The 12941-nt window shown below is 32.3% G+C and overlaps 4 protein-coding genes across 4 annotated transcripts; all 4 read left to right on the top strand.

Annotated features, from left to right (window-relative positions):
• Positions 1-1367: 1367 nt before the first annotated feature.
• LOC106323541 (transcriptional activator protein Pur-alpha-like) lies at positions 1368-5851 on the top strand. Its single transcript, XM_013761647.1, has 3 exons — positions 1368-1372; positions 5265-5670; positions 5816-5851. The coding sequence occupies exons 1-3, from the start codon at positions 1368-1370 to the stop codon at positions 5849-5851; spliced, it is 447 nt and encodes a 148-aa protein (XP_013617101.1).
• Positions 5852-6341: 490 nt separating this feature from the next.
• Positions 6342-8950, top strand: LOC106322701. Its single transcript, XM_013760806.1, has 13 exons — positions 6342-6471; positions 6682-6959; positions 7041-7184; positions 7287-7360; positions 7447-7523; positions 7597-7668; positions 7743-7811; positions 7890-7939; positions 8020-8128; positions 8204-8272; positions 8359-8462; positions 8571-8646; positions 8723-8950. The coding sequence occupies exons 2-13, from the start codon at positions 6706-6708 to the stop codon at positions 8876-8878; spliced, it is 1254 nt and encodes a 417-aa protein (XP_013616260.1). The 5' UTR covers positions 6342-6471; positions 6682-6705; the 3' UTR covers positions 8879-8950.
• A 323-nt stretch (positions 8951-9273) lies between these two features.
• Positions 9274-10209, top strand: LOC106325600 (psbQ-like protein 3, chloroplastic). Its single transcript, XM_013763646.1, has 3 exons — positions 9274-9624; positions 9738-9944; positions 10026-10209. Exons 1-3 carry the CDS (start codon positions 9361-9363, stop codon positions 10119-10121), a joined length of 567 nt encoding a protein of 188 aa, XP_013619100.1. The 5' UTR covers positions 9274-9360; the 3' UTR covers positions 10122-10209.
• A 746-nt stretch (positions 10210-10955) lies between these two features.
• Positions 10956-11516, top strand: LOC106323540 (putative F-box/LRR-repeat protein At1g56400). The gene is made up of 3 exons (XM_013761646.1): positions 10956-11036; positions 11068-11136; positions 11295-11516. The coding sequence occupies exons 1-3, from the start codon at positions 10956-10958 to the stop codon at positions 11514-11516; spliced, it is 372 nt and encodes a 123-aa protein (XP_013617100.1).
• Positions 11517-12941: the final 1425 nt, after the last annotated feature.

Raw genomic sequence — 12941 nt, 5'->3', positions numbered from 1 at the left:
AAAACACATTAGCAAACATAAAACAAAGAAAACGAAAGTTTATTAAAAATCGACGCATACGACTTCAATCTAAGTCTTCCAGACGACTAAAACAAAAGTCGTCTGGTCAACGCAAAGGTTATTTTTGCAATTGACTTTGAAATCTGTTATCTGAGACGACTGAAAAATAAGTCGTCTACTTTTGTTTGGTTAAAAAAAACTCCAAAAAGGCTACATGACTTACATTTCAGTCGTCATATGTTAGTTTTGCATTTGACTGGATTATTTCAGAAGTTTGACTTTTCTGGACGAATTACATTTCAGTCGTCTCGTGAAAAATTGAAATATCAATATTTTATTAAAACTCGACGACTTACAATTAAGTCGTCATAGGTTAGTTTTGCAACTGAAAAATAAAAATTCAATATTTAATTATATATAGACGACTTACAATTCAGTCGTCCGTCCTACGACTAACATGTAAGTCGTCCAGGATTTACGAGGTTTGACCAGAATCTCAGAATAAAATCCTGGACGACTTACATGTAAGTCGTCGGGCGGACGACTGAATTGTAAGTTGTCTGGGTATAATTAAATATTGAAGTTTTTTTTTTTTCAATGGCAAAACTAACCTACGAAGACTTACATGTAAGTCGTCGGGTTTTAATAAAATATTGATATTTCAATTTTCCACTAGACAACTAAAAAATAAGTCGTCCAGGAAAGTCAAAATTCCGAAAAAATCCAATCAAATGCAAAACTAACCTATGACGACTTACATGTAAGTCGTCTAGGTTCTTTGGAGATTTTTTTGTAACCAAACAAAAGCAGACGACTTATATTTCAGTCGTCTCAGAAAAAAAATTTCAAAGTTAATTGCAAAAATAACATCTGCACTGACCAGACGACTTCCAATGAAGTCGTCTGGACGAACAGATCTGAAAAAAACTCGATTTCATACCTTAAATTGGTGAGATAACTTTCTTAGCACACATAAGGCTTCTCCAAGTACACAAAATCTCAAACGAAAGTGACCCACCCAGAATCGTTAGGTTCTATGACTCTATGAACCATAAAAATGTAGAATCAAAATCTTGAGTTTTTTTAGGTGAATGTGGAGAGAAAGTGAGAGAGATGTTGTGTTTAGTTCATAAGAATGGAGAAAGAAGAAAGAAGAAGGGTAAATCGATTTTGGGAGCATTAAGAGCTCCAAATTGGTTGTTCATGGTGGTTGGGGTATTGATGACAATGACAATCTTGTAATTACTTGAAGATGATAAAGGTGAGATAGTAAAAATGTCATTTTCGAAAGAAAAAAAAATTTGATGGCATTTTCGTGAATTATATGAACTTGTAGGGTGAATAGGGTAAAACTAATTTCCAAAAAAATGAGGTTAGTTTTGTGTTTGACTTTGAGTTTTAGGTCAATTTTCCAAAAAACCCTTTTTAATAACATATTTTTTAAATGGTATATGAACTAAAGATTATTATAAAGTATTATATTTTTATATATAAACATCTTAAACAATATATTGTTGAAAGTTTCAAAATAAATAAGAAGATAACGGGGGTGATTGAGCTTTATCTCCTTATTTTAGTTTTATTTACTTTTAAATCACTAAACTTTACCAATCATGTTGTATCTTTATTTTAATAGTTAAAACTTTAATCAAGTTTCTATAAACTTTTACCAATCATGCTTTAGCTTTATTTTTAAAGCTATGGCAACCAAAGCAAAAAAATTTTAATGTATTTTAGGTAAATAATCTAAATCTTTCTTTTATAGGTTGTAGAATCTGTGAAATAAAAAAAAATATCTATAATATCAAATAAATTAGATAATCATAATTAAAAACATCTATAAATATTTAATTCAATTTTGGGTGTTGTAAAAATTATTGAAATATTTTAAATAAAATATATATTATTTACATATCACATTTTAAATTGCAATAAACTTTGAGAATTTATAAATAATATTAATATAAATTATTTAATTGATAAAAAATAATTATTTTATATATGCATCACAGATTTCACATATTTTATTTTAAAATATCTACAGCCTATAATTTACAGCTACAACAAATTTAACTACAACAAAAGTCTCTAGAAAAAAATCTACAATAACAACTTTACAGCTACAACAAATTTACCTATAGCTAAACTTTTACACATAAATTTTTAGAGCCACAGTCCAACTAATCACCCGCAACATATAGTTGTAGATATAAAATTTTAACCTATCTGAATAAATTTATTTTTATATAAAAATATTATATAGTTTACGAATTTTAACTCATTTTAATGATGAGTTATAATTTATTTAAATGACACAATTTAAAAAATGAAAATTTTAATTTTCCTATTTAATATAATTTTCATATTTAATTTATATAGCACTTCTATTTTTATATAATACATAATATAATTATAGAATTTATAAAAATAGTATATAATTTTATTTCTTGTTTTATAATAAAATTTTAGTTAACAATGATTTATAACAATATTATATTACTAATTTTGAAATTAATTAATATGCTATTTTAAAAAAATATTTAAATTTTTAATTAAGATTTTTTTATATTCTTTCTCAACAGATTTTGTTATAATTAAAAAAAAATCAAATTTATAGTTGGTTTATTATTTATGTAAATAACCAAATATGTCATATTAATAATTTTTTAAGTGGTACTACTATGACTTATTAATGGTAGATAAAAATAGGACCGTTAAATGTGTATTTAATTAAAAAACTTACAAAAGAAAGTTTTGGTCCAAAGGTAGAATTATGTTTTAATAAGACATATAGACTAAAATGATAAAATCTATACTATTATTTGCGAAGTAATTTTTTGCAATGGAGCTCTCACGTTGAAAGTTAGAGCGGTTAATATCCATACCACCCTTAATAAATTTTATATATTATTAATTATATATTGTGTTGTTATCTTAAAACATATTTTTCAATTATAAAATTTAAAAATAAAATATAAAATAATTATAATAAATTAAGTAGTTAAAGTCAATGTTATTCTTAATAAATTTTAATTAAACATATATATTTAATTAGTTTTTTGTCATATATATATGTTAGATTTAATTTTTTGAAAACATGAATAATAAGTTATTATGCTGGTTTTTAAATTAATAAAAAATAAACTAATAAATATTTGTAAAACGATTAAGCCCGTATATGCGGGCAAAACACCTAGTTTGTAAATATAGCATATAATTTTTATTTTTCGTTTTATTATAATATTTTAACCAAAATTAATTTATAATTAATAATATATTACCAATTATGAAATTAATTAATGCACTATTTTATAAAAAGTAATGGGTTTGATTTTTTATTTTTGTTTCTTTAGTTAGGATTCAGAAAGTTAGGATTCAGAAAGTTTGATTTCGTTTTTGTTTCTTATTCGATTTAATATTTACTTTTTGGTTTTAGGATTTAGCAAGTTGTTCATTTGATATAGTTTAATAGAGTAGATATTAGGGATGATGAAGATATTGTTTGATTTTGTTTTTATGATTAAATCTTCTGTGAAATATAACTAACCAACATTATCACGTGTAAAACTACCAAATGATATCATCTTCTTCATCTCCTGTGAATAATGAAGACCCTGATACAGGGAACAGTGAGAAATATTTAAGATAAACTATGAACAGGAGATAATTCAATGTGAGAGGAATAAGATGGTTGAGACGGGCTCACGTTCTGATCTAGGCAGAAACACCTAACATCACAAGACTGGGATGATTAAATGTGATAGGTTATTCATGAAAGGTAAACTATGAACTATGCTTATTCAATGGTCTGTTGATCCAAAGTGATAAGGTAAGCCGGATAGAAGTTAATAGCATGAGTAAGATGATTCTTCGTGTATGTGAAGGATGAACCACCATAGATGCTATACATGTTAGCTTATATGCAGGTTTTATTTGGTTGATAGAGAACGTAAATAATCGTTTTAGATGGTAGTCGTGATGGAATTGTTTTAGTACGATGTATAAACCGAGAAATATTAAGAAAAAATTACATTTATAGACACTTTTTGTCTTTCATGCTTGTCACACACTTTTTATATGTTGTTTGTCAAATATACCCTCTAACTACATCCTTCTCTCTTTTTATTCCATCGAACAAAATACTGTTTTGTTTTTATTTCTTTTTAACATTACTTTCCCAATTATTTTACTAACCTACATTCTCTCTCATTCTCAATCTCTGAAACACCATCATCTCTCTCTCCCAATCTCTAATGGCTTCATTGGTAGTGCATTAGTATAAGCATTATGCTCATCATTATCCAATCAACATTTACCATAAAAACATTTAAAAAAGCATTTATAAGATGCTAACGCTCTCCAAATGCTCTTTGCTCAATGCTCTCATTTAGAGCTTTTGGTAGAGCATTTGTATTTAGAATATATAAAAAAATTTAAAAATTATATATAATTAATTTATTTTTATTTAATATTATAAAAAAAATTATGTTTATAGTAAAAAACAAAATTTGCTTTAAAAATAATAAAATTTGCAATTAAATATTTTTAACTGTTTAAAAAGAACAATATTTCACACTTAAAATATAATATAATTTAAATAATTACACATATCATTCATTATTTTTAATAACATAACATAACATAGCATAATATATATTTATATATTACATATTATAAATTAAAAATATCTATATTATTTAGAAATAAGTAAATTATATATTATATATTAATTTTTATGATAATATTATATATGAATTATTTACTGCTCTACTAATAAATAAATAATGATAATTTATATATAAATTATATATAATTTGTTTTTTTGAATAAATTTTATATTTTTAAATAAATTTCACATTTTTAAGATAATAATAATTACCATTTAAAATTTAATTTATATAATTAAATAAGATTTATTAGTTTTAATAACAAATATATTATTAATATATATTATTTCAAAATAAATATATTATATATTTATTTTTGTGGTAATTTTAAAATTGTATACCGCTTCTGTTCTACCAATCAGTTTATTAAAAATTTTAATGAAAGCATACAGCTTCTAACTCATACTGCTTATACAGCATACTGCTACTGCTTTATCATCAGCTGTACCAATCGAGGCCTAAAGCACCAATTGAGCTGAGAACTCCCACAACGGAACTCAATTCATTTCGATCTAATAGGTGATATATGTTTTGCGGTCGTTACGGATTGTGGAAGACGTGAAAGTGAAAACCACAGTCGAGGTGGTTGCGGTGAAGGTGGAGGTGGTTGCGGAGAGGTGGTGGTTATGGAGAAGACGGTGGTGGAAAACGTGAAGGTTTATACCGTGGAGGTGATGGTGGAGGAGGAGGAGGAGGAGGTGGCGGTTGCGGTGATGGTGGTTGCGTTGGAGGAGGTGGCAGTTGCGGTGAGGTTGTGGTTGTGGAGAAGGTTGCGGTTATGGGGAAGGCGGTGGTGGAAGACGTGAAGTTGGATACTGAGGAGGTGGTTGTGGTGGTAGTAGAGGTGGTGGTGGACACTGCAGTGGAGGAGGTGGTGGTTGTGGAGAAGGTGGTGGTGGAAGACGTAAGCATGGATACAAGAGGTAAATACAGAGTGACGGTGGAGGTACTTACTCGAGAGGAGGAGGAGGTGGTGTATCCGGTGAAAATGGAAGGCGTGAAGGTAGAGATATATAGGTTTGGTGGAGAAGAAAAGAAAGTAGAAACTAATAAAATATAAAAAAGTAAAAACAATAAAAGTTAATAAAATTTTATGAGCAATCAAACTATATTAATTATAATAATTGTACGACTTTGTTCTCATTTAGTCATATGAACCAGAGATCTCATTCCTCCCTAACTAGTTTTTTTTTATCATTGAGACAATTGTAAGGGTATATTAGTACAAAACACACTTTGGTAAGAAAGATTGTATCCACCAAGCAACAAGTGTCTCTTAGTGTAACAAAAGAGATAAATGTGTCTCTTAAACTAAATCACTCATGATATTAATGAAATTATAAAAATTAAGTATGTATATATATTTAATCACAACATTATTTAATAGATACAAAAAAAAAATTATGCCAAGGTAATTTTCAAATATGATTTTAAATTAATAGATTAGATTAGAACCAAGAGACCAGTTTCATCTCATTTTTAGTTTTCTTTTAACTTGTGTCTCCTGGACTAACTCAATTGTTGTTTCATTTATTTGTTACAATCCCGCCTAACCGGGTAATTCGGTGTACCGACCGGTCAGAGGATGTCCCACAGACGAGTTCATGCTGTATAGAAAAACAAAACTAAAGAGTGGGTCCCATACTAACAAAGACGAGATATGGTTGGCTCACACTGGGCCACAAGGTAACCCTTGTGGTTACAATTTTCACTCTCATCCATAATCCTCCTCCTCCTTCTCTGTTTCTCCTATCGCTCTTTGGATTTTCTCTTTTCCACTTCTCTCCTTCGTCTATTTCACAAGGTTAGTCTTCCTCTCTCTCTGTTTCGATCCCTCTGCATCAAAATTCAGTCTTTACGATCCTGTATTAATGTTGGAGTCTTCAGATTGCCTTTACAATCAAAGAACCTTCCTAGAATTTAAACGATTTAAAAGTTGTCTCGCTAAAGTTAACACTTAAAATTTTTGTTGAAATTCCTAGCTAACAAGGCTTTGTATTTTCGATATCTACAGAGACGTGTTAGGTTTATAATCTCAATGGCTCTTAACGTGAGCAAAGTGGTCCCTAGGAGTCCCATTTTAGCGAAGAGGGCTAGTGTCTCAAGATCTCAAAGCGTTCTGTTAACGTTTCCCTCCATAAAGGGTTCGTCTAAAGAAGAATTACAAGGCCTCTGTTGTACAAAGCCTCTCACTTTTGTTACTTCTCGTAGATCTTCATCTACAGTGTGTTTTCTTGGCAAGTCTCAAGACACGGAAACTAAACCTCATCAGGATTGTCTTGATTTACCCAAGTAAGTTTGGCCCATTTGCTCTTACCTTCAATAGTTCTGGTTTTTGTTTAGCTGATAAGTTTCATGGTGATGTTTCTTCAGCTCAAAAACTGTTCAAAAAGAAGGTGAGAAGGAAGTGATGCTAAGGAGTAAAAGCAACTCAAGCCAGGTTCTGGTGGAGTATGTGTCTAATGATGCCAAGTTTGTTAATGAAAGAGCTCGTAGTGACTTTGTTCTTCTTTCTCGGTATTTTTTTTTTATTATACAAAAGGAGCTAAATAATTTATTTATTACATGACATCTTAAAGGATTCTTATGTGTTGAGATCCATGTTCCTGTTCTTTTCAGTGGCATTGTGAGACTTGATGCTCGTGCACGTCAGGACGTTGCAATTCTTGGGTCGGGGTTCCTTAAACTGGATGGTAAACTGAAAGGGACCATTCTTAGACAAAGTTATCTATATAGGATGTGTCTATTTGTAATCCTGCCTTGTGCGTTTATTATGTAGCTCGGGCAAGAGAAGATACAGAGAAAATTGATCGGGATGTCAAGAGAAAGGCCGAGCGCCTTCATCATATTGCTACTGTATGCCTCATTTAAATATATGCACATTTATCGACCATTCTTGGGGCTTTTCTTATTTGGTTTACGTGCATAGATATTAAAAAACATAGCCCAGTCTAAGTTGAAAAATGCTGCTGATAAGCATTGGAGTGACGGCGCCTTAGAGGTTTGCGTTTCATCTTCTGTATGCTTATGGTAAGTTATATGCAAAGTGGTTGAGAGATTTACCTTTGTTTCCAGGCTGATCTAAGGCGAGCGGACTTCCGCGCTAAACAACGGGCAATGGAAGATGCTTTAATGGCTTTAGAGGTAATATCAAAGTCTTATCTGTTACAGTATTGATGTTTTTTCCATGCTTACACTTCCTGTGTCCTGTTTTGGTTGCAGTTTATCAAGAACATTCATGATATGATGGTGCAAAAAATGGTTGATAGCTTGTAAGAAAGAAGCATACATCCTTGACACCTTTTTTTTTGTTTTATTTTATGATCTAAAGTAAAAGTTGTCATTTTAATAGGGTAACATCCGAAACTGGTACCACGGACCGCATATCGCTTGAGAAGAATGGAAAAGCTCTAGAGTTTTTCCTAGGGGAAGTTTCATCTGATAGCATATCTGCTATTGAGGTCCTGACTTACTAGAAAACACATTGTCTTGTTCTTAAAATATTATTCTCTCTGATGATTCTTCCTTTGAAACAGGAAGCTTACAAGAGTATGGCATCAGCTCTCTCAGAAGCCGATGGAATTGACTACACTGATCCTGAAGAGGTCGGTCCATAGATCTATGATACCTTTCTGTTACAATTTATCTAACCTTTTTATAAATTGTTGTTTTTCTTTTGGGTTTTTGACAGCTTGAACTGTTAGTAACTACTCTGATCGACCTCGATGCAATGGATGGTAAAAGTAGTGCATCACTATTGGCTGAATGCTCTAGCTCTCCAGACGTCAATACAAGGTAAACAAGTTAAATAAATACACAACATTCAAGTAGGAAAACATGGATAGTGTTTAGGTTGCATCAATTTTTTTGATTCAAAGAACATTGACATGCTCTCTGGTGTAGGAAAGCATTGGCTAATGCCTTAGCAGCTGCGCCATCGATGTGGACGTTGGGAAATGCAGGCATGGGAGCGTTACAGGTAATAAGATAAATGATATTGATTATGATCATTCGTGCAACATTTTTTATGGGACTTTTAAATAATATAAAAACAGAGACTAGCGGAAGACAGTAACCCGGCGATTGCAGCAGCTGCTTCCAGAGCGATCAGTGCGCTGAAGAAGCAATGGGAAGTCGAAGAAGGTGACGCACTTAGCTTTACGAACCCAAATGATGATGAAGATGGAGACAGTGACCATGACGAAATCTGAAAATAGTTTTTTTTTGTTTCATGTAAAAGAATAGATAATTTAAGAGTTAATGATAATTTAGTTCGCCAAGAATATATATATTATTTGAAATTTTAAAAAGTATTTAGAATAAATAATAAGTTTTCAAACTTTACTTTTGGTGTATCTTGAGTTCTTACGTATATTTTATGTTTTTTAAATTATTTTTACATATTACCACCCACATGAATTCTAGTTTTTTTTTCTTTAACAGATTTTTATGGCTAAAGATTCATATAGTTGAATATCATCATTACATCAACAAGTAAATATGTAGAAAAATTCATACTTTCTATAAGTTGAAAAAAACATTCGAGGCATTTTCCTTTTATTATTCAATTTGCTAAAATACCATCTTGCATAAAACCTACAAAATGACATTCCATTTTTTTTTACAATTTTAGCCTCAACACTATCTTCTTCTCCTCTACAATCCTGATTTGTGCTCACTCAAACAGAAAGACATGGCACTCTCAAAGCCACCACCACAACATTTTAGTCCCTTTAACAATCCAAATCCTCATCTAGAAACTGCGGCTTCTACCTTGACATTCTCTACTGATTCATCAAGAAGAATACGAAGAGACGTTCTTCTCTCAGTCTCAGGAACAATAATCCCTCAACTGTTTCTCCTTGACCTCAAACGCTCTTCCTCCGCAAGTGCTGCTGACCTTTTCAGCTTCCTGGCACTACAACCCGAGCCTGTACGCACTGTCGAGATGGCTAAGGTCCAGTGACTTATAACATACTAACATAATATTTATACTTGTGGGTTTTATTAGTTTAATTTCTTAGCATTTGGGATGTGAAGTTTTCATAAATTTTGAATTATCTTTGATAGGAAGGATTAAGAGAAAATGGGGAAAATATAAAAAAGATAAAAGAGATAATGATAGAAAATAAGAGGTGGAAAGAAGGAGGGACAGAGTTAAGAAGAACTGCATCAAACATGAAACAAGATTTGTATTTAATCATCCAAGCAAAGCCTCCCAAGGATAGACCTCTTCTTAGGTCGTTCTATTCATCTCTGTTCAGTACTATCACCAAGGTAGATTTCTTCATTTCGCTCTAACTAATAAATACATACTCCTTTTTTTGAAAGAAAAACTTTTCAATTGTAAATTTGTAGCTGGATTATGCAGCAAGAGATGGGGATGCAACTAAAGTAATGGAGTACTACAAGAGTATTGCTGCAATAATCGATAATATTTTTACTCGAATTTAAAATGTCACTGTGAAATCAGTACCCTACGGAAAAAAAGTTTGTAAAAATAATCTCATTATTTTGAAATACCAGCATTATTCTTTAAGTATTGGCAAACAAAGAGAAAAGTGGTAAGCTAATGGAAGTGGTACGGAATGACAGGTTAACGACACGACTTTAAGTGGCAAAACTAACGGTAATAATATGAAACGGCAATTTAATGGCAAGGCTTTAAGAAAATATATCTTCAATTTGGAATTTGTTTAGATGTCTTAAAGACAAAGTTTCGCAACTTAATCACTCTTTGTTCACAAAACACTTTGTTCTCTTTGTTCATCAGATTAATCAACTTTGCTAGCAATACACTTTCTTCTCAGGTCATGCAAACTGAAAGATAGGTTTCTATATTCAAAAGAGAAGACTGCATTAGTTGTGATAAAACCTCAAAATTATTCTAGGTGTTTGAATAATGCCAAAGAGGCATTACCAACTAAACATGGTGAAGGGTTTGTAGTTAAAAAGTTTATTTAATTAATAAGTTTTCATTGGTTTATGAAAAAATAATAATAAGAAAAAAATTATGAAAAACTAAAATTGAAAATCTATAGTCTCAGGTCATGCAAACTGTTTTCGACTCAGGAGGTCAAAGATAAGTTTATATATTCAAAAAAATACCACTTATAGAAGTTTTGTTCTGGAGACACCTCTCAGATCATGACTAGATTCTCAGAACCCTATCATGCAACCTATCAAGAGTGTATATATAAGCACTCTCTGTAGCGTCTAACATATCAGATACAAATCCGCAAACACCTCTTTTCTTTCAAAATTCTCCACTTTCTCTTGATTATCACAATGGATACGAGTGATCAAGCAGACAGAATATCAAATCTACCGGATGTTCTTTTGGTCCTCATCATTTCATGCTTGTCTTTCAAGGAATGTGTTCAAACCTGTGCCCTCCAAGCGGTGGAGATCTGTCTACCTTGAGACGAGGAATGTTTCTTTCAAGGAAACCGACTTCTTGAGCCCTTCTGTCAACGCAAATCTCATTAAAAAATGCTTTGGGTAGGATTGTGTTCATTGATTATGTGCGTCGTTGGGTCGCTAGAATTCATGACCAACCCATCGATACGTTCAGGGTCTCTATCTCGTATCCGAAGACTTACTTGGCTGTGATCAAGTCCCTGATAGCGTTCGCGGTTCGAAAAAGAGGTCAAGAACTTGGTTCTTGATTTCTCAAACCCGGCGTGGAGAACCTTTCAAGATGTAAACCTTGATGAGTTGGTTGTTGAAATCCCACAAAGCGTCTATGATCTAGCGACTCTTGATTCGTTGAAAGTTGGCGCGTGCAAGAAGTTTGACTCCGAAAAACTATCAAACCTAGGGAAGCTAAAAACCGTTTCTTTCAGATAGATGGTACTGACGAATCCTGAACCTTTGCTAAAGACTTCAATGTTGATCCTATTTAATATGTGTTTTAGATAAACTTGAAGTTAACTTGAAGTTAACTTAGAAGCCAAGTTATGTTAATCCTATTTAATATGTGTTTTAGATAAGTGTGAATCCTAATGAGTTTAAGATATAATATCTCTATATAAGAAGATGGTGAGGTGTGCCATGAACTTGTGAGTTTAGAGATTATTGTGTGAGAGCTTGAGTTATTTTCTTAAGATAATAAGAAAGAGTGTTTCTTATATTCTCTTGAGTTCATCGTCTTGAGTTTAATCAATATTTGGTATCAGAGCCAAACATGGGTGATATCACGACAAATGGTGCGGTGCGATTACACAAGGTAAAGAAGGAGGACCCTCCTCCATACGCTGTCCGATGCTAACAACATCAAATTACACTGTGTGGGCCATTCGGATGAAGATATTGCTTAAGGTACATGAGGCGTGGGATGTGATTGAGCACGAGACTACGGAGATTAAGAAAAACGACAGCTTTGATATTTCAATCAATCCCTGAAGCTCTTATCTTGCAAGTAGGAGACTTGGATAATGCAAATAAGGTTTGGGAAGCAATTAAAGCAAGGCATATGGGAGCAGATCGAGTAAAGGAGGCTAGACTCCAAACCCTAATGTCTGATTTCGAGCGGTTAAAGATGAAGGATACTGATACTATTGATGATTTCGTTGGAAAAATATCGGAGATTGCATCAAAATCATCATCTTTGGGAGAAAACATAGAAGAGTCGAAGTTGGTGAGGAAGTTTCCTTCGTCTCTTCCACGCAAAAAGTATATACATATAGTTGCCTCGCTCGAGAAAGTCTTAGATCTTAAAACTATTAGCTTCGAAGACAACATAGGGTGTCTTAAGGCATATGAAGAAAGAGTAGGAGAAGATGAAGAAGACAAACAGGAAACTCAAAGCAAACTACTCTACTCGAACATGGAAGGGCAACAAACACAGCGAAGCTATAATGGAGACTTTAGAAACAAGAGAAGAGGTGGACGTTTCTACAACAGAGGACGCGGGCGTGGAAGGACATACAGAGAACTTGATCTTTCTTGAATCACCTGTTTCAGATGTGATAAGAATGGACACTTCGCTCAGGATTGTCCAGACAGACTTCTTAAGCTGCAAGAAACTTACGAGACCAAAGATGATGATACACATGAAGCAGATGGATTACTAATGCATGAGGTCGTGTACCTTAACGAGAAAAACGTCAAGCCACAAGAGTTTGAGTCTGGTACAGACAGCGAGAGAGTTTGGTACTTGGATAATGGCGCTAGTAATCACATGACAGGGAACCAGAACTATTTCAAGAACATTGATGAAACTATCTCGGGTAAGGTTCGTTTTGGCGATGATTCTCGGATTGATATTAAAGG

The sequence above is a fragment of the Brassica oleracea genome, chromosome C2, assembly GCF_000695525.1.
Source record: "Brassica oleracea var. oleracea cultivar TO1000 chromosome C2, BOL, whole genome shotgun sequence".
NCBI classification, from domain to species: domain Eukaryota; kingdom Viridiplantae; phylum Streptophyta; class Magnoliopsida; order Brassicales; family Brassicaceae; genus Brassica; species Brassica oleracea.
This window is presented reverse-complemented; position numbering and strand designations above follow the sequence as displayed.

What these genes read in the sequence shown, in the direction of transcription:
- LOC106322701 (XM_013760806.1), top strand. Translation starts at nt 6,706, where the DNA reads ATGGCTCTTAACGTGAGCAAAGTGGTCCCTAGGAGTCCCATTTTAGCG. An exon ending in GACTTTGTTCTTCTTTCTCG is followed by an intron (nt 7,185 to 7,286) that starts GTATTTTTTTTT and finishes TGTTCTTTTCAG; the next exon opens with TGGCATTGTGAGACTTGATG. An exon ending in ACTACACTGATCCTGAAGAG is followed by an intron (nt 8,273 to 8,358) that starts GTCGGTCCATAG and finishes GGTTTTTGACAG; the next exon opens with CTTGAACTGTTAGTAACTAC.
- LOC106323540 (XM_013761646.1), top strand. Translation starts at nt 10,956, where the DNA reads ATGGATACGAGTGATCAAGCAGACAGAATATCAAATCTACCGGATGTT. An exon ending in TCATTTCATGCTTGTCTTTC is followed by an intron (nt 11,037 to 11,067) that starts AAGGAATGTGTT and finishes GTGCCCTCCAAG; the next exon opens with CGGTGGAGATCTGTCTACCT. An exon ending in CCGACTTCTTGAGCCCTTCT is followed by an intron (nt 11,137 to 11,294) that starts GTCAACGCAAAT and finishes AGTCCCTGATAG; the next exon opens with CGTTCGCGGTTCGAAAAAGA.
- LOC106323541 (XM_013761647.1), top strand. An exon ending in TGAAAATGGAAGGCGTGAAG is followed by an intron (nt 5,671 to 5,815) that starts GTAGAGATATAT and finishes GTTCTCATTTAG; the next exon opens with TCATATGAACCAGAGATCTC.
- LOC106325600 (XM_013763646.1), top strand. Translation starts at nt 9,361, where the DNA reads ATGGCACTCTCAAAGCCACCACCACAACATTTTAGTCCCTTTAACAAT. An exon ending in GCACTGTCGAGATGGCTAAG is followed by an intron (nt 9,625 to 9,737) that starts GTCCAGTGACTT and finishes TATCTTTGATAG; the next exon opens with GAAGGATTAAGAGAAAATGG. An exon ending in TGTTCAGTACTATCACCAAG is followed by an intron (nt 9,945 to 10,025) that starts GTAGATTTCTTC and finishes GTAAATTTGTAG; the next exon opens with CTGGATTATGCAGCAAGAGA.